Consider the following 24627-nt stretch of genomic DNA (forward strand, 5'->3'; position numbering starts at 1 on the left):
TGGCTTGTCTCTTCTTGGTAAAAACCTAGCTATTTTATAGTATAACAGTGAAGTTAACCACTAATCAGTGTTGGACTCATAAGGGGATATCACGTAGCTACGGTTCGTAGATAGTATAATGATTATTCTGTGTTCTTCTTAAAGAAAGGGGTAAGAAACCTAAGGTTCCTCACTACGCTAGTGCCGCGGCGGCACGTGATGGCAACTTGCCGCACGTAACGGCAACTTGCCACACGTGACGGCAATATGCCTTATATGGTGACCATTTGCCTTTATTCCCAATAGATAGAATTTATATCGTTCCTTCGAATCTTCCTAAAGTCTCTCCGCGCCCTTACACTAGCTTATCTACTTTATAAGGAAAAGAAGGGTAAGTAGTAACCTAGCCTTAATAGTAAATATCTAAGGCTATAAAGAAAAACTAGAAGCTACCCTTAAGGTCCTAGGGGTTTAGGTAAACTCTAGATTAAACTAAAATAAGTATATTATATAGACTACTTATAAAAGAGGAGTAGTACTTTTAGTAGTATTATAAATAACTACCTTAATATAAGGACCCTCTTTTAAATATATACGCCTACTATATATAGTAGTAATAAGGTTAATAATACTATANAGCTCCTAAATTAAGGGCCTAAGACTAAATAGNAAGGTATTAATAAAAAGCTCTTTAGCGCTACTAGCTAAGCTATAAAACTAGTACCTATATAGAACTATAGGGGCCTATAGAAGAATACTACGCGCTATACTAAAATATAAAGCATTAGTTTTACTACTAGACTTATATATTACTAAACAGTTAATTAAGAATAAGAACTCTGTCTATTAAAGAGGGCTCTAGAAGCTCTTTATATATATTAGGTAGGTCTAGACAAGTAAGTTAAAATAGGTAATAGAAATAGGTAATAAGATATTTAATAAGATATTTAGTTATAAGTTAAGAGATAACTAAGATATAGTTTGTATAGACGATCTAGGTCGTTAGACAGTAGTATAATAGTAGTAAGGAAAGTCCGATCCAGGTCAATATATATTAACTTAACTACTATATAGAGAGTAGTTATAGTATAAGACTACCTAGTAGAAGAAAATATATATAAGGAACGAGATATATATATAAAGCAATAGCCCCTTAAAGGGGCGATACGCCTAAATATACTAGTTAGGAAGCCCTCTACCTATAAGTAATAGAGAGAGAAAAAGAATATAGGAACTATTAGCTTACTAAGTGGAGACCTAGCGCTATACTAGTAGAGCGCTATAATAGTAATAGAGGATAAGGGGTTACTAATATAGATAAGATAGGCAGATCTTAAATAGAAGTAATAATAGAAGAAGGTAGTAAAAATATAGAACGCAGCTATATAGAATACCCTATAGTTAATACTAACTCTCTCCCTATATAAAGGACTAATAAAGGTAAAATCTATNGCCGNCTTTCTACTATAGATAAAGGTNTTAGGTCTAAATATATAGCTAATATCTATATTCTAAATATCTTACCTTAATATATATACGGGTGGCCTATTTAATTAGTATACTATATACTACTATTTTACAGTTACCGCTTAGTAAGGAACTAGCTACTTACTAATATAGGTATAAATTATATTACTTAAATACTCATTATAAGTAAGGGCTAGGCAGTAGTAAAATGGCTTATAGGTAAAGGAATTCTTTAGTAGTTTTAAATAGCATATAAGATCTAATAGGAGGACACTAAATAATACGCCCTNTTNTAGCCCCTTAAGGACTAAATACCCCCGNCTAGCTATAGGCNGCTTACTAGCGAATTNCTAGACCCTCCTACTACCCCCTTTAGATCTTCTAATATACTTAGAAAGTATAGTATATAAGGTAGACTAGAAGATATAAAGATATACTAGCTAGGTAAAGATAGAACGAGTAGGACTAGCTAAAAGAAAATACTTAGGGTTTTCCCCTTATAGGGCTTTTCCCTATATAGACTTAAAAAGGGACCAAATTGGGTAATAAATAGAATTAATAATAATAATTATATAGGTGGTTATATAGCTAATTATAGAACCTTCCTAGTATATTAGTGCTGTNTNTTAGTAGAGCTTTAAAGCTCCATATAAGGTTTTGAGCAGAGCTTTGAGCAGAGCCTTGTGCAGAGCCTTCGAGCAGAGCCTTGGTGCAGAGCTTTGAGAAGAGCCTCGTGCAGAGCTTCGTGCAGAGCTTCGACCAGAGCTTCGACCAGAGCCTCGACCAGAGCCTCGACCAGAGCTTCGACCAGGCTTCGACCAGAGCTTCAACCAGAGCTTCGACCAGAGCTTCGACCAGAGCTTCGACCAGAGCTTCGACCAGAGCTTCGACCAGAGCTTCGACCAGAGCTTCGACAGAGCTTCGACCAGAGCTTCAACCAGAGCTTCGACCAGAGCTTCGACCAGAGCTTCGACCAAGAGCTTCGACCAGAGCTTCGACCAGAGCTTCGACCAGAGCTTCGACCAGAGCTTCGACCAGAGCTTCGACCAGAGCTTCGACCGGAGCTTTAAGCAGAGCCTCGTGCAGAGCCTTGTGCAGAGCTTTATATAGAGTTTGTATTCATGCAGGCGTTCGTGCAGACGTCGTGCAGGCTTCGTGCAGGCTTCGTGCAGGCTTTCGTGCAGGCGTTTATGCAGGCAGCGGAAGAGCAATAAAGCAGGTAATAAGGCCCAGAGTTAGTCTAGATACAATACATTAGCTATTTAGGTATTTATCTACTATAAATATTAATATAGGAGGTTAAATATTAAGGATTGGTAATAGTTAATAGCTCTGGCTAAATATTTACTATTTTAGTAGTAATATTTAAGGTAAAATGTAGCAGTAACCATAACGCCGTTTATAATATTTTTGGCAGCATTAGAATCGCCTTATAAAGCTCTAGAATATAACATTGGCCGATTATCTATAAAGGCGTTAGTTTATTATTAATTAATAGTAATAGAGTTTTAAGCAGAGCTTTAAAGGGGAGATTCGCTTATTTAAGGTAAAATGTAGTAATAACCACCAGGCCGTTCGCAATAATTTTGGCAGCATTAGAATCGCCCTATAAAGTTCTAGAATATAACATTGGCCGATTATTTATAAAGGCGTTAGTTCGTTATTAATTAATAGCTAAAATATTTAGTATGGCGCGCGAGTTTATATGAGAATTACATATAAATTGGCGCGAGGGACTAACAAATTTCCGAACCGTGTACCAGACGACAACAACATAAGATGACTAATCTGTTATGTAAGCAGCTTATGATTGGTTGATCGTCTGGGACCGAGATAAGGGTCACTGGTACCCTTTAATCTCTCCCTGATATAGCCGACATTAGGCTAAAGCATTTAGCCACCACGATCGACATCTGGCCTTCCGTCTGCCTCGTCTTCCTCTTTTGTGTTCCGACCCAATTGCCTTTTCGCGAAATCTAGGAACACGATCGCTTAATAAGGACTGCAAAATGCTACGGGTCCATCACTTGTTGTCGACCGGAAAATGCAGGTCAGGAAAACTCGTGTGAAGATTGATCTATGAAGAAAAATAGACTATATACACATGAGGTAGGTGGCAAAGGCTGACGTTGACAATGACGACGATTTGAGGCTGTTACGTCATTGCCACCCGATCGACACTTGTCCAAGATAAATCGATAATTCTATACCGAATTTGAAACAAAACTTCAAGAATTAAATCGGCGACTTCGCCTCTCTAGAGACCGGAAGCGACTCCAGCTTAACTGTTGATTTCCGCATCCTTATCCTCCTTTTCCACAAGTTCAAATATCCTAATAGCCACCGAATCTCCGTGAAAGGCGGCCTTGCAATGAGGAAAACACAGAGCGTGACCGGCAGGGCCGCTGCGAAGTAAATCCAAAATCTCGCGCCGCCAGGGCCATATTCAGAATTCATACTGAACAGACTCGAGACGTACGTCAGGGGGACGAAAACAAGTGCTAAGACGGTCAACCGTGTTACGTTTGCCGTTTCTGCAAACGATCGCCGGCTGTCGACGACCTGGACGAGGGACGCAACGACCGGCAGCATGTTCTCTAGCCTTCGGCCGGACTCGTCGATGCTTCTGGCGAGGTATTCATAATCTTCTATTAGAGAATCGAGGTCGGCATCCTTCCACCACCGCATGCAACTGATGGTGGTGCGAATCTTTTGTTGGGATGACATGCTGCGGCGGCGCCAACTCTGCAACGCCCGTAGATCGTCATTGAGTCTGTTGAGCTCACTGAGAAAGCCTGTGGTTTTATTACTAGAATATTCATAGGTCTTAACACTTTTGTGCATGACGGATACGTAGTTAACCCATTCGCCAGCGACGATTTTGAGAGGAAAGTAAGATAACGAGCTAAGCGGGTTGCTCTTTGGCCCGAAAGAGGGCCGGTTGGGAGTTCGTAACCAGTAGTAAACAAGGTCATTCATAAGATTCGTTCGATCCGGGTGTATGAGCGTGCTCTCTTCCGTAGAGAAAGCTGGAGAGCTCACAAAGCTCTCATAACCTCCGAGGAAGAGTTTTGTTGGAAGGGTAACTTCCTTCAAATAGCCTTCTGCTTCGGTGTAATAGCGGTTTGTTATAGGCGGATCTACTAATATTAGACCTGAAAAACGTTAGTAAAATCACGGCTAAGTCTGAGGGAAACGGTACCCAAGTCATATTGACGGCCTTCTACGTGAAGAATGGAAACACAGTGTTGAGCTAGGCCGATGTATGATCTCTCAGTCCAGGGAAGGATGACCACTTTACGATCCAAGTTTCCCTCTCGTATCAGCTTCTTAGGAGGCTGCGGCACGTCCTTAACGGCTATTGTCCGGTGGTAGTGGATGTTTATGTAGTTTTGCGTCCTTATCCTTGAAGGTAACGACGCCAAGTCGGGCGTTTGAATGTCCCCACCCTTGAAAGAGGTGTTGATGTGAGAGGCAAAGAAGATAGGATCGATGTTCAGGGAACTGCCCAGCAGTTCAACGACATCTTTTGTAAGATCTTGCACGATCAGAATCTCCAGGTAATGACTCGACCCCTCGCGACCCTTCTTGTCGACAGTTTCGAACGGGGAGTGAGCCTGGCGAAATTCATCAAGCAGTTGCGGCAGCTCTTTCAACAGGACATTCCTCTCCTCGGGACTAGACTCTCCGTCATAGAGGTCCAAGGACGTGATCGCCACATTTCCGCCCTTTGGGCGTGGGTTTGACAAAAATTTGGCCAGATTCGCCACGCACGGGTTGTGCTTTGTTCGCGTGTCCACGTATTGTCGATATGTTTCCATTCCTTGCTCCCAAAGAGGCCTCCTCGCACTGTGTCGGCGATGCGAAGCTCCTTCCTTATCGCCCTTGAGATGGATGCAGTTCTTGTAGTGACGGATCGCTGGAGAATGAGGGTGGGGCCTGATCATCCGGTCAGGGGAGGCTAAGCTCCGAAGAACGCCTGTGCAACCTAGCGAGGTGGCTTGTCAGCCTTGTACGTGTACATGTACTTGCGGACGTGGCGTAGCCAAGTCGTCTCCACCCGTTCAGCCGGATCCACGGTGTCGGATACAGCACGCTTGACTTTTAAAGGGCGCTTACATGCGTTTGACAGGCCAGAAGAAGCCGGCACCTCTGCGCCTACCGCAGCAGCCTTGCGAGCCGCCCTGCTTTTTTAAACGTGACGGCTTCTTAGAAATCATGATGCAGAAATTTGAATGTTTCACTAGCAGAGCGTGATCAAGTAGTCTTGTCAGCATGACGCCAGGCGCGTAAGTATAAGCCTGAAGTATGCTATTTTCTATCGTTACATGAAGAAAGAAAGCACATAAACAAAAGAAAGCCGGGCTGCTCAGTCCTTCCATCTCCAAACTTGCAATAGGGCAGCTATAACCTACTACACTACGGGAATTCAAAAAGGTGTACAATAGGCGAATTCGAGGCTGTGGAACTACTCTTAAAGCTGCGACATTGCGGAAGTGTTGGACCCATCAAGCTGACCTAGTAATGGCGCGATCTTCTCCAGTATCTCGCTGTCCTTTTTCAGGTCTCTTTGGTCCAACTTGGACACTCTCAGCACAAACTGTACAATAGCCTCTGGGTGCCCCTCGAACCACCGCCAAAGTTCCGCCAGATTCTCCTTTTCCTCCGGAGAAGGCTCCACGCCATACACAAGGAATTGGCCTCCTTCGGTTTCATTCATAAGCCATATGAACCCTTCCCTCTGCTTTGCGTTCTTTGGATGGTTCTTGTTTAGGAAATTTGTCCCCCACTTCGTCGATGGCGAGTACAGCTCATCCAGCCAGATCATTGTGCTGGCCATGATCTTGCCCTGCAGTTCGACATCTTCATGCGCTATGATCGTGTCTGGGATTTCTCGGAACATTTGTTCCATGATGTAAATGGAAACCCTGCCGTCCGCCGCCTCGCTCTGGCGTACCTCGTCGCCAAACGCGAGCTGGAGTAGAATTTTCTCCAGCTCTTTAGGCGTGGCCTTATCCTGGGATACTAAAAGCTTGCGCAGCACTTCAATCGGGCCCAGCACAAGATCTGAGGTAGCGGATTTCTGCGAAGTCCATTTGGAGAGGAAGTCTCCTAGTTGGAACTTATTTGTGAAGGGCTGGTTAGTGCTTTCAATGCGCGTAACATAGTGGTAATGCAGCTGCTCGAGAAGCGACTCGCCTATCATGGATACGCCGTTCAGGGCATCTAAGACCCGCTCCTCGTGCGCCGACGGGGTCCCCGACTTGGTTTTGTACAAGATGTCGTGGCTGACTTCGGCACAGGCATGTTGGAATACTGACACCACCTGTATCTCGACCATGTATTTGCCTTGCCAAAGGTCCTTTACGTTGTTGTCTTCCAGCTGCTTGATGTGGTCCTTTTTGAGATAGACGCGATAGTGCGTTGCTATATATTTCGGAAAGCGCCTGGCGTGCGCCTTCTCATGCGTCTGACCGTTTCCATTTTCGGACTCTGGGAACTGCTTTGGCAGCATCGCCTGAACGAAGGTCGACTCGATGGTCTCTCTCACCGCATCCTTCTGTGGCTGAGCAGATGTGTACAGCAGAATACGGACTCCAGCACGATCGTAAACGTCGTTCCAAATCTCGTCCTCATCCCGGTAGCCAAGGCCATTCCGCCCTGGCTCCTTTCGCTTGGCCTCGTCGCGCTGGATCAATTTGTTCTTGAGAGACTCGGGGTCTTTAACCCGGAACTCGAATCTAGCTTGGATTCCTGGCCTCTGGTTTTTCAAGCACAAGTCGCGGGCAAGCCTGGTGACCTCGTGCCAGGTCTGGATTGTGTTCTTATAATTTTTGACGAACTCCTCAATTAAATTTTTGTCCTTGAGAGCTTGTGAGGGATCCGGTACTGCGGAATCACCCATTTTTGCGATTTCTTGGAGCTGGTTCGCGGCAGGGGGGAGCAAAAGCGAATGAACCAGAAAAAAAGATTGCCTGATGGGAAGACCAGGCTCACACGGCTACGCAGCGCTAAATATGTATTATACTGCCGCCTAGGAGGCCGAAAAAAAGAAAAAAGGCTCATAGGGGCGGTCAGAGGGGTGCGCAAGGCTAAGTGTTCCAGCCTCGAAAGCGCCCCCCGAGGCATGAACAAGGCTGAGAGCAGCTGCATGACGCAACCAACGCAACCATGGAGGTATTCTTACTACGGTATCAGGCATAAGTTTCGTTAGTACGAAAATATTAGCCAGGATTCTTACTAGGATTTCTACTAATTATTTATTATGCCTCGTCGTCGCGTATATACGCCCCTATACCTTTATCCTATATAATCTATTATAGCGCCTTTAATCCCTTAGCATAAGCGGCTTACGCGTAATTAACGCCTTTAAGTTTAGACTCTACGCCCTACCGGCTATATCTACGAAAAGATCATATAGCTCCTAAATATTACATAGCGTTAAGCTCAATATACTACCCTTATAAAACGCATTACTCCTAATAAGCGTTCTAGTCGTCCTTTGTCTCTTATAAATAAATAAGTTTAAAACCTTATCCTCTATTACAGGTCTTATATCACAGACGCTACGAGTCTTGGGAGGGCTTAAGGATATTAGTGTCTTAATAAAATCACTAGCCGAGATAGACCTAGTGAGTCTATATAACGAGGGGTAAGCGAGTTATATAATAATATACGTAGTATACGCGGTATATGGATTGTATGGGCATATACAACACGTACCTTACGTACTTTACGCACAAAGGGATTTCTTAGGAGTTTAGATATACAGTTAAAGGACCACAGTCCCTACCTAGATAGTTCTCTCTTTGTAGTAAATCTTAGAATATAATCGGAGTTAATCTATTAGGCAACCACTTAACTAGTTATATTAACTCTTTATTTACCTATATACTTAGTCTATTAACGAACACTATTAAGCCTTAAACTTAAGTGTTTATTATATATTCACTACCTAGTTACGATATACACGCGAGTCAATAAAATACTACTAAACGTAGCTACTATAACACTATTTAAGGCAACTGCCTTAGAATTAGGTAAGGATACTAGTATATAAGATACTAACTCTTAAGTAGTTACGATAGGATAACTTTAATAGATAGTTAACTAGCTAACCAGCAATAGAGCCATACTTAAAGTAAAGATTAATAAAATAGGCTTAGGACAGGTTAAAATACTATTAATTAAACGGGTCTTAGAGAAGAAGTCTAAATTAAAGGAATTCCTTACGTAAATTAAGTTTAAGGTATAATAGAAAGACCGAAGCTATGCTTATAGACTAAGTAGCGTATATAGGACTATTCTTAGCAGGAAAGGTACTTAAATAGTTTAAGCCTTACTTTACTAAGATATAGAAAAACGAGATAATAACTACTAACTAAGATATTAGGTATATATTTATAAAGTATATTACCTAGGTATATAGTAGGGAGTAAGTAAGCCAAGTATAAGTTACAAGAGAGTCGATAAAAGAGGACGATATAGTAAAGAGTAAGTATAGTAATACCCTAGTATAGAGACAACCTAATAAAAATGGAAGGGTTATAAGCCTAAAGAGCTTATAAGGAGGCCTTAAGGGCTAGTTAAAAGCTAGCCTAGGTAGCCCCTAAGAGCTCTTAGGTATATACTTAAGTAAGAAATAAAAGATCCCTTATAATATTCTTAAGCTAGAAAGGGTTTATAAACCGTATTACCTAGATATATAGGGACCCTAAAGTAAGGGTAATAGTAAAGCGGAAACTTTAAGAGTTAGTTTAATAGGGATTAGTAATAGATTATATAATATAGTTCTAGATATTTATAATATAGATTAAGTGGAATAATAAGGCGCTTATAGTATAGTATTATTAGAGACTTAAGGCAAAAGTCTAAATCGTGTTAATACTTATAGAAGACGTAACTACTATAAGAGAATTAGTTAAGCAAGCGATTAAGATCAATAATAGGACCTATTAAAGAGAAAAGGCCAAGAAGGGTTATAATAAGACACTATAGTTGTATAAAGCGTAGACAATATAGTAATAAAGTTAGAAACTATAGTGTAGTAGACTAGAGTTAATAGACTTAAGTAGTCTTAAAGAATCTAGAAAAGGATATAAGAAACTATATAAGCTAAAGTGGCAAGGATTTAAAGAAAAAGGATTAGGAAAAAGAAGGCTAAACTAAGGATCTTAAAAGAAAAAGACAATTAAGCAAATCCTATAATAGAAGAAATCGTTTAAAGAAAGAGCTTATTATCACGGAGTGAGTATAAGCGACGATAATATATAGCAAGGTAGATATTATTAAGCTATATACATAAACTGTGTAAGGAGGTTAAGATGTTACATAAGGAAAGAAGGTAGGGAAACGGGAAGAAAGGGCATATATCGTTGACTTGGTTACTTAGTTAATACGTGCATAGGCAGAATAGGGTTTAGGTTATAGTCCTAGCAGAACTTAGCAGAATTTAGTAGAACTTGGCAGAATATAGCAAAATGCTATAGATTGCCGTTAGATTGCCATTAAATTGCCGTTAAATTGCCATTTTGCGGTTGGTCTTTAATTGCTAAGTCGGTGGAAACAGGTGGACGTGTGCAAGGTATTACGGGGATGTCCCGTAACAGTACCCCCCCTTTAAACTTGAGCTTCTGCGAGATAGGGCTGTAGTAGTTCTAGGTGGAGTTTATAAAAGTCTTCTGCGGCTTATATAAGTCCTATAGAGTTAACGGGTTCCTATAAGGACTTAGTAAAGCCTCTCCATTTCGTAAGATACATATATTAGCGTTTCCGTTTATCGTACTTAATATCATTAATTCTTTTAACAAAGTACTCGTTCTTACTATCCACTTTAACTAGTGGGGGAAGGTCTTATATCTGTCTAGGCAGGGCGTCTAATATAGGGGCAGTAGGGCGGAGGACTGACGTATAGAATATGGGGTGGATTTTAACCGTATTAGGGAGCTTTAATTGGTAGGCATAAGAAGAGATAACCTTTTCAACCTTATAAGGGCCAGCGTTCTTCTAATTAAGTTTCTTAATAGGTCGTTTTGTATTTAGATTTCTTATATCTAGCCAGACGAAATTACTAATTTAATAGGCTGGTGCTAGGGTTTGTTTCTTATTCGCTACGGCTTTATAGACAGATTAAGCCCATATTATCTCATCAGTAAGAAACTGTTGTAGTTCCTCTATCTTCTCTATAAATTTATTTACTTCTGTGACTTATAAGGCGTAATAAGCGGGGTAAGGAACATTACTAAAGGGTTTAAAGCCTATTCGTGGGTGCTAGCCGTAATTAGCTAGGAACGGGGAGACTTTCGTGGTTTCTAAGACGGAGTTATTTATAGTAAACTCGGCGAATACAAGCCAGTTAATCTAGTTATCCTATAAATACGACGTGTATATCCGAATATACTGTTCCATTATAGTATTTACGCATTCCATTTAGCCATCCGTTTTTAGATAATACGCGGTAAATAATAGTACTTTAATACGGAGTTAAGTAGTTAGTTCTTTCTAGAATACTAAGATAAACTAGCTACCTTTATTAGAGATAATTGTTTTGGGGAGTCCGTAGAGTTTCTATACGTAATCTAGGAATAGTTGGGCGACGGTAGGCGTTAATATATCGGGGCAGGCGATTAAGTGTCTTATTTTAGATAGTTGGTCTATAACTACTATAATATTTATACAGCCTCTACTCTTAGAAAGGTTAATAATAAAGTTAATTAAGATATCCTTCTATCTTCGGTCTAGAATAGGTAGTGGCTTTAAAAGACCGTTATACGTCTTATACAAGGCTTTAGCTCGTCAGCAGGTATAGCAGCTAGAGACGTACCTTCGTGTTATATTATGCATATTCGGCCAATAATACTCCCGTTAAAGTAGTTTTAGGGTCTTTCCTTAGCCCGGGTAGCTGGCGATAGGTAGATTATATATATGTTTAAGGAGTTTAAGCTTAAGCTTATTGTAATTAGGGATAACTAGACGGTTCCGGTAATATAAGCGGTTTCCACAGGCTTTGTATTTATTTAGAGAAATCTTTTTAGAGCGTCTAATGCCATCTTATATTAGCTTAAGCGTCTTTTAAATAAACTCATTATTCGGGTATTCGTTAACTATAATCTATTCAATTAATTAATTAGTTATTTTAAGGATGTATACCGTAAGATCTTTAGTAGGAAGGTTAAATAGTTTAGGGTAAAGCAGGGTCTGATTTTAATAAGAGCGCGCTTCTTTTAAGGCTGGCGTGTCTTGCGAGCGTTAGGTTAGGGTATTAGGCTTCTGGCCTTAAACGCCTAGGTAGTATATAATTAAGAATTGGAAATAAGACAGATATTCTAACTAGCGGGCCTAATAATAACTTAGCTGTTTCGTGGTTATAAAGTACTGTAGGTTCTTATAGTCGCTAAGGACCTTAATTGGAAATCTAGCGCCTTCTAGTTCGGGTCGCCATTATTTGAAATATCTAATAATAGCTAATAATTCCTTATTATAGATCTTGTAGTTATATTCGGCTGGGCTTAGTTATTTTAAAAAGTATACTATAGGGTGTAATACTCCATCCTTGTTATATTAAGATAGGATGCCTCTAGTAATATAGTTAGATAAGTCGGCTTCTATAACACTTATTTAGTTCGGGTTAAAGTGTTAGAGTATAGGCGCAGTAGTAAATATAACCTTTAAATAGGCAAAGGCCTTCTTGCATTCCTTATTAAAGATAAAAACTTTATCCTTTTAGGTTAGAGCTATAAGGGGTAAAACTAGGGCGGAGAAGTTATTAATAAACTATTAGTAGAAATTAGCAAATCCTATAAAGGCTCTTACGTCCTTAATATTCTTAGGTTCTTGCCAGTTTATAATTACTTTAATTTTCTTTAGGTCCATTTATATACCGTTTATAGAAATAAGGAGTTTAAGGTATAAGACTTCCGTTTTATAGAACTTGCATTTATCTACATCTAATTATAGACTAGCTCCGTGTAGGGCTTATAGGATAAGGTTAACATATTTCCAATATTTAGTCAGGTTATTACTGTATATTAGGATATTATTAATATAAGCAGTATAGAAGATGTCCAGGTAGGGGCGCAGGGTATTATTTATATAATGTTAAAACAAGCTCGGAGTGTTTGCGAGGCCAAAGGGTGTTACTAAGTACTTAAATAGTCCATATCGTGTACGAAATGCAGTAAGCTATTTATCCCCTTTTATAATGCGGAGACGGTTAAATGCAGAGATAATATCGAGCTTTGTGTAGTAACGAGCCTTACTTAGTTAGTTTAGCGTCTCTTATATTAACGGGATCGGATATCAGTTCTTAACGGTAACGGCGTTAAGAGCTTAGTAGTCTACACAGAAGCGCAGACCGCCGCTGGGTTTCTTAATAAAGATTACTAGTAGGGCCATAGGCGACGAGCTTACTCTAATAAATCCTTTGCTTAGGTTCTCGTCTAAATACTTTTATAGCACTTGGAGTTTATTTTAGAATATCCCGTATAAGGGTCTAAATCTAGGCTACTTTCCTTCTTCGAGTATAATCTTATAGTTGTATAGTTGGTATTCTAGTAGCTTATTGGCTTCCTTTTATAAGAATGCATCTAGGCGATAATAATACTCTATTAGTACCTTTATGGCAGGGTTGGTGTGCTTCTTTAGTGCTAAGGCCTTCTTAATATCGGCTATCGTAACAGCGAAGATTGTATACTCGGGTTTCTTAGCAAGTTACGCTAGCAGGGTAGCTCTAATTATACGGATATCTAGGGTGCCGAGCTCGCTTAGATTATCCATAGTTTCTTATTTAGGTTTAGGTTCGGTATTGGGTACGGAGTTAGTATTAGATTCGGGTTTAGGTTCTTTAAGAATCCTTTTTATGGTAGAATACTAGTCCTTTTAGTATTTTTGTGTATAGAGCTTAAGCTTTTACTTAGCTTGGGGCGGTGCAGTACTTAGTAATAACTTATGGAATTTAGTAGAGTTTTTGGATCCTTAGTAGATGTCAGTGGAATTCTTATATTAGTAGAATTTAGTGGAATTCCTGGGTTAGTGGAATCTGGTGGATTCCTTAGGTATAGGGTGAATAGTTATGGAAATTTTAGACTAGTAGATCATGGTGGATTTTTTGGATTTTAGTTCTAGGTCTAAGTAGCGAGTAGTAAGGCACTTCTACTTGCAACGGGAGGCGGTAAATAGAAGCTTAAGGTTGTTTTAATCGATAATTACCTTATATAGCTTTATCTAGGGTTATTTAAGGATTACCGAGTAACCCAAGGTGGTAATAAAAAGTTTAATCAATTCTTTATGGTTTAGGTATTAGAGTCTTAGGAATACTACGTGGGTAATACGGCCTAAGACGGTGCGTTTACCATTAAATCCAAATACGTTAATATGCCGGTTAAGGGGGATTAGGGTAAAACTATTATCTTACATAAAGATCTTATTAATAAATCCTATGCCGCTAGCTCCTATGTTAATTAGGATTTAAGCATTAGCCTATTAATTATTCTGCCGAAGACGGCAGTTAATAGTTATGCTACGGTCCCAAAAGTCGGAGTTTATAATGTTAAATACGTTTAACAAGACCCTATAGCAGAGCCGTCCCAGAGAGTAACTTAGCTCTAAGACCTTCCTTTTAGAGGTAATTAGGGTGGAGTTCTTATAGGGCGTCGGCTATAGCTTTATCCTTATAAATGGTGCTTGCTAGATACAGGACTAAAACTAGGTAGAGATTGGGGATAGTAACTAGAAGATTAATGCGGTAAACGGCTGCTAGTATTAGCCGTTTATAATTTGTGTTTAGGTATAAGGACGGAGTAGTAGTTAGAGAGGTAAGAGCTACTTCTATATTTAAAGTAGAGGCCTAGCTTAATACGTTATTCTCGTTTAAAGGACCCTAGTAAGGCGTACCCTAGGGTCCTAGTATTAATATCCATAGCGTTAGGGTGCTTAGGCTAAGATAATAACTTAGTAAATATTTGCGGGGTTGCCGTATTATATTATAGAGCGGGCTTCGGTATTAGGCGTAGTATATCATTATATCGTTTATTAATGACGTTTGCGTAGGCATTAAGGGCTCCTAGTAGGTCTACGCCTATTAGGGAGGTTTTTAGTTTGGGGCTTAGGGATTTAATGAGGCTGTTAATTAGTGCGGAGTCGTTCTAGCCTGTTTCCTTTACGTAACGGTTAAATTCGGAGAAGTATATTAGGAAACTTTTCGTTCCTTAAGTCATGTAGTTTATCTTTCTTTAAGTAGTAGCTTAATAGTTTGGGTTACTATACGTGGCTTCAAGAAGTACAACTAGGCTTTGCACTAAGTTTGGCTAAAGCGGTTTAATAAGGTTAGCTATATCTCCTCCTAGTCAACTTAGGGCGTAACAGAGTCGGTTAGCTTTAGTTAGGTAACAATTAGCGTTACTAGTTAGCTTATTTTTAAGCTAGCTTAGAAATAATCGGAGCTCTTATTATTTACTAGTAAATACTAGGGGATCTAGTAGTTGTTTAGATCGTTTTAGTGTAGTGGTTAGCTTAGGGTAAATAGCTACTGCGGGTTCAGGGCTCGCGTTCCGCGTATTTATCTCCGGAGATAGCGTTTAGTCTTAAGGTCCTAGCGTAGGCATTTTAAGGGCGCGGACTTCTTCTTAGAGGTCCTTAATTAATTGCTAGTATTATACTTCTTATTCGGCTTATTATTAGTTTAAAGTAGCTTAGTTCTATTTAAGGGCGTCTATAAAAGACTTTTATATCCCTACTAATTATTCTCAGAGTACGGACATAATGCCAGCGGCCGTTATAAGGGCTTCGGGTTTGTTCTACATGTCGACGGTAGTATAGGTAGTTAACGCAACGTAGTATTACGGAGTAAGTATAAGCGACGATAATATATAGTAAGGTAGATATTATTAAGCTATGTATATAAACTATATAAGAAGGTCAAGACGTTATATAAGGAAAGAAGGTAGGGAAACGGGAAGAAAGGGTATATATCGTTAACTTGGTTACTTAGTTAACACGTATATAGGCAGAATAGGGTTTAGGTTGTAGTCCTGGCAGAACTTGGCAGAATTTGATGGAACTTGGCAGAATATGGCAGAATGCCGTAGATTGCCATTAGATTGCCATCAGATTGCCATCAGATTGCCATTTCACGGTTAGTCTCTAATTGCTAAGTTGGTGGAAACAGGTAGACGTGTGCAAGGTGTTATAGGGGTGTCCCGTAACACTTATATAGAATGCGGAAAGAAGGGTTACTATATTAAAGATTGCTAAAGTAAGGGTATAGAGGAAGTAAAGGATATAAGAGAGTGTTTTATAAGGCACTTTACCTTTTATAATAATAATATATACCAAATCTATAAGGAAGCTAAGTATAGTACGAGCTACTAGCTATAGGAGCTATAATTAGCAAAGCTAAGAGGAAATATTAAGGGGTCGTTTATTTACACCTCTATATTTAATATAGAGCCTTTATATTATAACCGAAATAGAGCTTAAATATAAATATAAGGATGTCCTTTAGTAAATCTAGCAACTTTTAAATATAGAGCTCCTCTATATTAGTAAGCGCGTCAAATTTGCAAGCTATACTATATATAGTAGTTAAAATAAGGTTCTTAGCACCATTGTAATATATAGCCTTAAGCTCTTATTCTATATTCTATTTTAATATAAAGCTTTTAAATCCGCGCTAAAGTAATAATATAGTGTAACGGAATTCCCCAGAAGGTACATATTAGATGAGATAGAAGGAGGTCTTATCTATATTCTAGAGGAACGTCTCATCTATGTTCTAGAAGGAGGTCTTACCTATGTTCCATCTACGTCCTAGAAGATACGGTTAGATAGATAAGGGGTAAAGGATTTTACTAGCGTCTTAGAAAGATTATATAGGGAGCTAGTTCTCCTCTAAAGAAGAACTAGTAATTAGTCTCTAAATAGAAGTGGTTAAAAGCATTTGTCCTTTAATATATAAAACTTATTCTACCTTTAACTTATCTTCTATTTACCTTCAACTTACCTTTTACTTACTGGTGACACTATTAATTAGATAATTATACATTCCAGTTAGGCTAGCCTCTTATAATTCTAATCGCTTACAATCCGTTAGGAACGTACGGCTATTAATTAACGATAACAAACCATACTCCTATACCCCATAAAGCAACGCCCTCACCGTAAGAGGCTTAAAGAGTCTCCCTAGAGGAGCGCATTCCCTCTTCCTATAAAGAAGCCACGGTTGGTCCGTCTAACCTTATAAGACCCTTAGGAACGATTACCGCTGGGGAGTTATTGGAGCGGTCGCTATATAAGACCCTATAAAAAAATAAAGGAGTTGGAGATATAATTAAGATAAGTATATTAAGACTACTAAGAACAATTGTAAGGATAATTAGGGGAAGTATAAACACCCTAGACACGAAGTGGACTTAAAGGGGTAACGCCATACTATGCTATAACATTAGAAAAACCTAAATTCCGTATAAAGGAACTTAATAAGTACCATAGTGATAGTTTTTGGAACTGCAATTGTTTTATCCAATAATGCGAAACTAAGTTTCGGCTAGATCTAAAACGTTACTCTAACGAATATAATTAGACACTAATTACTTCTACCTTCTTGCGTAGCACTGTCAAGAGTTCATAGATACGCTACGAGAAGAAACTTACTACACCCCTTAAATTTAGCGAACTTAGGACCTAGTTGGTTGATTAGGTCTAAGACCCTACTAATTAAGGGATGGACTATAACTAGCGATACCATAACGCTAAATAGCGGGATGGTTAGACTGTGGTCTAGTTTATAAATTACTTAGAAGAACTAGAAGACAATATACCCTACTTAGATCTATGGGATGACGCTATATAACTTTACTAGCTACTTGCTAAGCTATGACCTAAGATTTAATAGGCCATATAAGAGAAGGGCGAAATTTCTACCTCTTAAGAAAAGCTTATCTCTAAAGCTACTTGGATTAAGAGTGCTAAAAGAGACCATTTAGGCAAGTGAAAGGAGCGAGACGCTAATAATAAAGAGCGTAGGACTAGACCTAGCTTTAATAACAGGGGTAGATTTCGACCTAACTGCTCTACGGAAGGATAACGTGAGTAGGCCTCGCAGCCTTAGAGCAACGCTGGTTAACCTTAAAATAATAATAGGTAGAGACCTAATCCGTAGGAGGGGAACCGGGAAATACGTACCTGTTATAACTGCGGCAAGAAGGGCTATATAAGCCGCTTCTGCCGGCAAAAGAAGTAAGAGTCGGCCTAATTAGGAAAAGAGACAGCCTAGTGGATCTTTACTTCCTTATACTAGGCTAGCAAGAGAAGAAGGGAGTAAACTGCTATATGGTTATTCCTGTCTCTATTTAAGTTAATAATGAATAGGTGACGCGAGACTGCCTTGTGGACAGTGGCGCGAGTATAGGGTTTATTTCTTAATTACTGGTAAAAGAATTAGATTTGGACCTTAGCGGCTTGCAGGTGCGCACTGTTTAAAGCATTAGAGGCTACCGGATTCCATGCTATAGGGAATAGGCTTTTTCCGTGGCTAGCTAGGACCGTGATGGTCTATGGGATATATAGGAGATGCGCTTCTATGCCGTAGAAATTAAGGGGTATAACCTTATTTTAGGATACCTATGGCTTTACCAAGTTAATCCGGACATTAATTGGCCTTTAGCCTTGTATTGATATTGGAAGTCTTAACCGCGCATTATAGTTGAAGATTAAGAGACTTTTTTAAACTATATATAAGAAGAAGGGTGGGTATATGCTATATATGCCACTCTTAACACTAAGAACGGGGATACGGGATATTTATTTTCGGATGTCCGGTTATATATAGTTAAGGAACTAGAGATTCTATAGGAATATACGGACTTAGAGGATATTTCTAGTAAAGAGGCTGTATAAACCTTACCTAACCCTATATTAGTTGAGTATGAAATAGATATAGGGGATAAACAACCTCCTTTTGGACCGCTATATAACCTGTTAGAAAATAAGCTGGCGGTACTATGTTAATATATAGTGGATAATTTTTAGAGAGGATAGATTTGGCCCTCTATAAGCCTAGCAGGGGCACCAATTATATTTATACTTAAGAAGGACGGGACCCTTTGCCTCTGTGTTGACTATTAGGCGCTAAATAAGATTACTATAAAGAATCGCTACCTATTACCCTTAATAGGGGAGCTTATTAATAGGCTGTTAGGCGTAAAGATATTTACGAAATTGGATCTAAAAGATGTATACTATTAAATCCGGATTAAAGCCGGCAATAAGTGGAAAACGGCGTTCTAAATATAGTACGGCCACTTTAAATACCTAGTGATGCCATTCGGGCTCACTAACGCACTAGTGATATTTCAGGCCTATATTAATAAGGTATTATTAGGCCTATTAGACACGATATATATGGTTTATCTTAATGACATTATAGTCTACTTTAATGACTACGAAGTATATATGTACTACGTGCGAATAGTACTAGAAAGACTGCGGGAATATAAGCTCTATATAAACCTAAAAAAGTGCATATTCTATGCTACTAGCATTAATTTTTTGGGCTTTATTGTTAGCGTTAATGGAGTGTTAATAGAGAAAAGTCAGGTGGACGCTATTAGGGAATAGCCCTACCCTACGACATTTAGAGAAGTATAGGTTTTCTTAGGTACGGCGAACTTCTACCAAACGTTTATTGTTTACTACTTATAAGTAATACTCCTAATTACTAATCTACTAAAAGAATCTAAGAATGGTAGGAAGTTAGGACCCTTTATATTTGGGGAAGCTGCTAAGTAGGCTATAGACTGGTTAAAGGATTTGTTTATATCGGCGCCTATTCTAATACACTTCTACTAGGAGCTACGTATATACCTTAAAACGGATATATCCGGCTTTACCCTAGGGGCAATTATATCTTAATTAAAAGACGGAAAATGGTATCCTGTAGCGTTTTGGTTAAGGAAAATGACCCCTATAAAGCAGCGTTATATAACGCACGACTAAGAGCTGCTTGCGATAATTGTAGTAATAAAGTACTGGCGACATTATTGTATAGGAAGTAATTATCCTATTAAAGTCCTTATAGACTATAATAACCTAAAATACTTTATAACTATAAAGGTGTTAAGCGGTTAATAAGCCAGGTAGGTAGAGGCACTATTATAGTATAATTTTAAGATTATATACCGCCTAGGAAAGATAAATCCTGCTAATAGGTTATTAAGATGTCTAGATTATAAGACAGGGAGGATCTAGGACAGTATAGGGGAAATGATCCCCACATTGCAAAATTTGCTTAGGAAGAAAAAAGACTCTTTCCCTAGAACTACAGAATTTCGCGGTAGGGTAGAGGTCCCGGCGATGTAGCTACGAAGCGATATAATTGTGGAGCTGTAGGATATGGTTATAGACTAGGTTATAGACTAAGCAGACGTTATAAAGTTGGCGTACCCTAGAATTAGTGAGAATTCTGCGGGATGTGCTAGAGGTGTTGCGGCACCTTTGACTTAACGGCGTATTAGCTGCGAGTTCTTGGATTTAAGGGGGATAGGCGAGATGCCTATCTATAGCGTGGCATACTGTATAATGGTAGGAGAATCTGCTAGTACTAATAGTTTAAAACGTCTTATGCCACGCCTTAAGTCCATAATGGCGGCAGGTAAAATAGAAGTAAGTGATCTATACAAAACCTTTTCGGATCTTCTTCTTTAAGCTTAATAAAGGGACGCCTTCGCCTCTGGGGAGAGGTGGAAAGATATAGTAGAGACCGACTTGGCCGGAGTTATTAAGAAGCTGTGGTAGCAAGACTAAAAGGGTCTGTTGCGCTTTAAGGGTGCTGTATATGTCCCGAAGGACCAAGTAATTTGAGACGAAATTCTAAAGGTCTTCTATAACGACCCTTTTGGGGGTTACTACGGTGCTAACAGAACCCTTAAGGCCGTTTAAAGGAAATACTTTTAGGATAAAATGTCTAAAGAGGTTAAGGACTATGTATTAAGGTATAATATGTGCTAAAGAATATAGATATCTAGGTATCGCCTATATGGCGAGTTATTAGTACTTCCTATTCCGTAGGGACCTATATTAGAATTAATAATGGATTTTATTATAGGCTTACCCCCTGCCAAGATAAGAACTAGAAAGGTTGCTAACGCTATTCTAGTAATTGTTAATAGGTATATAAAGTTTTTAGGATACTTTGCTGTTATAATAATGATTACAGCAGCAGAACTAGCAGACCTGTTTTTAGAACGGTGGCTCTTGTTTAGTACGCTAAGGGGAATTGTGTCTAATAAAGGCACCGTATTTAATAGTGCATTTTAGTCTTTATTCTGTCTCTTGTTGAAAATACGGTGAAGGATAAGCACTACCTTTTACCCGTAAACAGACGGGTAAATAGAGCGTCTAAATGCGTTATTGGAACACTACCTCCACTGCTATATCAATTATTAATAGGATGATTGGACATTGTGGTTAGCTCTGGCGCAGCATATATATAATATAAGCATCTATAGCAGTATAAAAATGACCCCTTATAAAGCATTGTTTGGGGTAAAAGCAAATAACCCCTAGAATATTAAGGATATCGTTCCCGAAAGAGAGGCACTGGTGGCGTCCAAAAGAATTAAGTAAATAAGAATTCGCAAAGAGGAACTTAAAAAGCACTTACTAGATGCCCAGGCCGTATAAAAAAGGTACTATAACAAAAAATATATGCTAAAAGAATTTAAGATAGGAGACGAAGTCTTACTATTTATAAAAAATATCTAAATAAAACGTATTAAGAAAAAGCTGGATTACCGGTGGCTTGGACCCTTTAAGATAGTTAAGAAAACTAAAGGAAACTAAGCCTATAAATTAGAATTACCGAAATCTTATCTAATATATCCTATATTTTATGTTTCCTTGCTAGAGCTATACCGGAGAAGAGATAGTGTGGAACCGCCCCTACCTAGTAAAATTAATGGGGAACTGGAATGGAATATAGAAGACATTTTAGACTAAAGATGGCGCTAAAAGAAGCGCGAATTTTTAGTTTGTTGGGAAGGATACTTCTAGGCGCATAATAGTTAGGAACCTAAGGAGTACCTTCAGCTGGGATGTGATACCGCAATTAAAACCTTCCTGAGAACTAAAGGTAAAGACTTAGAAATGGTTCTGGATATACTATAGGTAAAGTAATAGGGAAGACCCTATAAATTAAAACTATAGGAGTAAGCATAGGCATTAAGAACGGAAATGTTTTACTATTATAATAGGGATCCTAAAATCCTATAAGAGGAAGCCTATAGGGACCTATAGGAGAACTACTAGGGATACTGTTTGAAGAAGACGCTGTATAAGAAGGAGCAGTAGCACTATAAGAAGTGGCCTTAGGGATTTAGAAAGATCCCTTAGGGATAAAAGGAGAGTATCTAGCCTAGCACTGGAGATACACAGTAGAGTTAATGGTACAAAGAGGAGTAAAAGGACAGCCTATAAAGAATTAGAAATTTTAAGGAATTATAAGGCACCTATAGGAACACTACCCGTTTATTATATATGGGGATTATAGTAGTGTACTGCATTTATATAGATTGTCACCGAAGCTTAGAATAAAGGCATCCCTAAAGTATAAAATTAATTCCTAATAATAGGGCATCCTAAAGGCACCTAAGAGGCGCTATATAAAGCTATTCTATAAAAAGAAGGAAAGAGCTAGGTAATAACTTAAACACTAGCAGCAGTAATAGGAGCCTCCTCTTCCATCTTAACGTTATTATTAACGGTATTATTAGCTCCTCTATCCCCAGAAGTATTAGCACTTCTACTAATATTCTTCTTAGAATAACGGGTACTGGAAGAACCAGCACGGGCGGGAGACTGGCAAGGAGAACGTTTATTTTAACCGTTGTTGCTATTCTTAGTATTTTTAGGTTCTAAATCGGCGTCTAAGTAGGAATTAGAGAGATATTAGCTAAAGGAGTTAGCATAGTTCCTAAGCGAGTTACTAGAGAAACTTACTTGGCTAGAGTAGCCCGCGTAAGAGTATAAATGTTATTATTAATAAGGACGAGCTATTTGCATATACGCTCCTAGATACTATATGTCCGAGAATGTTATATCTCCATAGCGGTGGAAACCCTTATAGAATTAAAGAGTCTGTAAGCAAGGGAAGACACCTTCTGTCCCTGCCTGTTACTATTAGGATATTAGCGGAAATCTTAGATGGCGCGTTGGAGCCTACAAGTCTTATGCGTATAGACAGCGGGGATTTAGTATAATTAGCGAAATCTAGAATAGAATAGAATGGGAAATACTAGGACGCAGGTCTTTCTTCTGCTGCGATAATAGGAGCACTTGGATTTGTTTTTACTAGAGCAAGGCATTTTATAGATATAGGAAGGATCCTATATAAGAGTATAAACGTAGCGATGACAGCATTTTAGGGAAACTGCTGTAGGAGTAATAGACGCTGTCTGGGGCGTCACCGGGAGATTAACAACACTGCCGCCGGTCTAGGGACCATAAGCTATTATAAGAGAATACTCTAAGAAGTCAGTATTATTATAAGAAGATAAGGTAGGGATCCTATTACTTATAAACGTGTTATAAGAAAAAAACAAAGTAGCTGTGAAAGAATAGCTAGAGATACGGAAGCTAAAAGCGGAGATATAGAGGAAACAGTCTACTAAAAGACGAGATGAATAGTGTTATTAATAAAAAGACGCGTAAGAGGCGACAGCTTATAAACTGGAAGAAAATTAAAATAAAGACGTTATTATTAGAATCNATTTTAGGTNAATAGGGATAGTAGCTNNTGGACGCGTTGTATAGNANAACCTNTANATNAACTTATAACAAACTCTTATAATAAGAAAGGTAAATCCCATCCAATTTTTATTATTATTATTTTAGTTCTATTATAAAAGCATTATAAGGAACTATAGTAGAAAAAGAGTAGAGGAACTAAGGATAAAGTAAGGTTCCACGCTAGTAAAGAACTAGCTATAAGCCGCATTATAAAGTACCTTTCCACTAAGAATTTCCCCAGTGGTTTTAGCCGGAACTCTATAAAAGCTTAGTAGAGGCGAAGTCTTGGAGGACCAAAACCCTTAAAGGGGAGGCAATTGTAACGGAATTCCCTAGAAGGTACATATTAGATGAGACAGAAGGAGGTCTTATCTATATTCTAGAGGAACGTCTCATCTATGTTCTAGAAGGAGGTCTTACCTATATTCTATCTACGTCCTAGAAGATATAGTTAGATAGATAAGGGGCAAAGGGTTTTACTGGCGTCTTAGAAAAATCATATAGGGAGCTAGTTCTCCTCTAGAGAAGAACCAGCAATTAGTCTCTGAATAGAAGTGGTTAGAAGCATTTGTCCTTTAATACGTGAAACTTATTCTACCTTTAACTTATCTTCTATTTACCTTCGACTTACCTTCTACTTACTGGTGACACTGTCGATTAGATAATCATACGTTCCGGTCAGGCTGGCCTCTTATATATAGCAACTCCACACACCCTAATTGCGATACTGCTATCGCATTTACAAGCCTTGTATAATAATAATAATATCTTAATCTTTGTAATCGCAATAAGCTTATTTTTAGAGCGTCGCGAATATCGCGGGCATCACTATAACTCTACCACGGCTCCTATAGGAGGTGGGCAAAGGTATAGAAAGCGTTAATTATAGAGAGGGCATTAGCTAAGGAGGCTCTATTACTATACTAAAGTAGGGAGCCACTATAGAGGCCTAGTGGCAGAGAGGGGCTTATTTAAATCGCTTACTAACGTTAATCGCGTAATATATAAAGTTAAATATAGAGCCAAATATAGAGCCTTATTAAACAATTAACTTAATTACATATTTAAATAAGCTATGGTAATAGCCGCCATTAATTACAAAATAGGTAACACTAAAAAGCGTATAGATTAACAGATTATAAATAGAGGCGATTTGCAACTAAGCGTTCCCTAATTTTTACTAGTAATGGCAATAATTAGTTAGTTAGTTACGATTATATTATATTATATATAAATATAACTAACCTAATTGTAATCGCGCCTGCTGATTATATTATATAGATATAACTATATAACCAAATTAGAATCAATTTCTTTAATTATATAATAATCCAAATTATAGTATAGTGGTAGACGCGGTCCCTCTCAGATAGGAAGTCATAATGCTACTATCTGTCGGTC

The 24627-nt window shown here is 38.6% G+C and overlaps 2 protein-coding genes across 2 annotated transcripts; both read right to left on the reverse strand.

The window, feature by feature from the left end:
• Positions 1 to 3493: 3493 nt before the first annotated feature.
• K441DRAFT_628752 (uncharacterized protein) lies at positions 3494 to 5363 on the reverse strand. The gene is made up of 2 exons (XM_067646208.1): positions 4649 to 5363; positions 3494 to 4601 (listed from the first exon to the last, which is right to left on the reverse strand). Exons 1-2 carry the CDS (start codon positions 5265 to 5267, stop codon positions 3682 to 3684), a joined length of 1539 nt encoding a protein of 512 aa, XP_067508115.1. The 5' UTR covers positions 5268 to 5363; the 3' UTR covers positions 3494 to 3681.
• Positions 5364 to 5807: 444 nt separating this feature from the next.
• K441DRAFT_653869 (uncharacterized protein) lies at positions 5808 to 7397 on the reverse strand. Its single transcript, XM_067647600.1, has one exon. The coding sequence runs from the start codon at positions 7349 to 7351 to the stop codon at positions 5921 to 5923; it is 1431 nt and encodes a 476-aa protein (XP_067508116.1). The 5' UTR covers positions 7352 to 7397; the 3' UTR covers positions 5808 to 5920.
• Positions 7398 to 24627: the final 17230 nt, after the last annotated feature.

This window comes from Cenococcum geophilum (assembly GCF_001692895.1).
Source record: "Cenococcum geophilum 1.58 unplaced genomic scaffold K441scaffold_6, whole genome shotgun sequence".
Taxonomy (NCBI): Eukaryota; Fungi; Ascomycota; class Dothideomycetes; order Gloniales; family Gloniaceae; genus Cenococcum; species Cenococcum geophilum.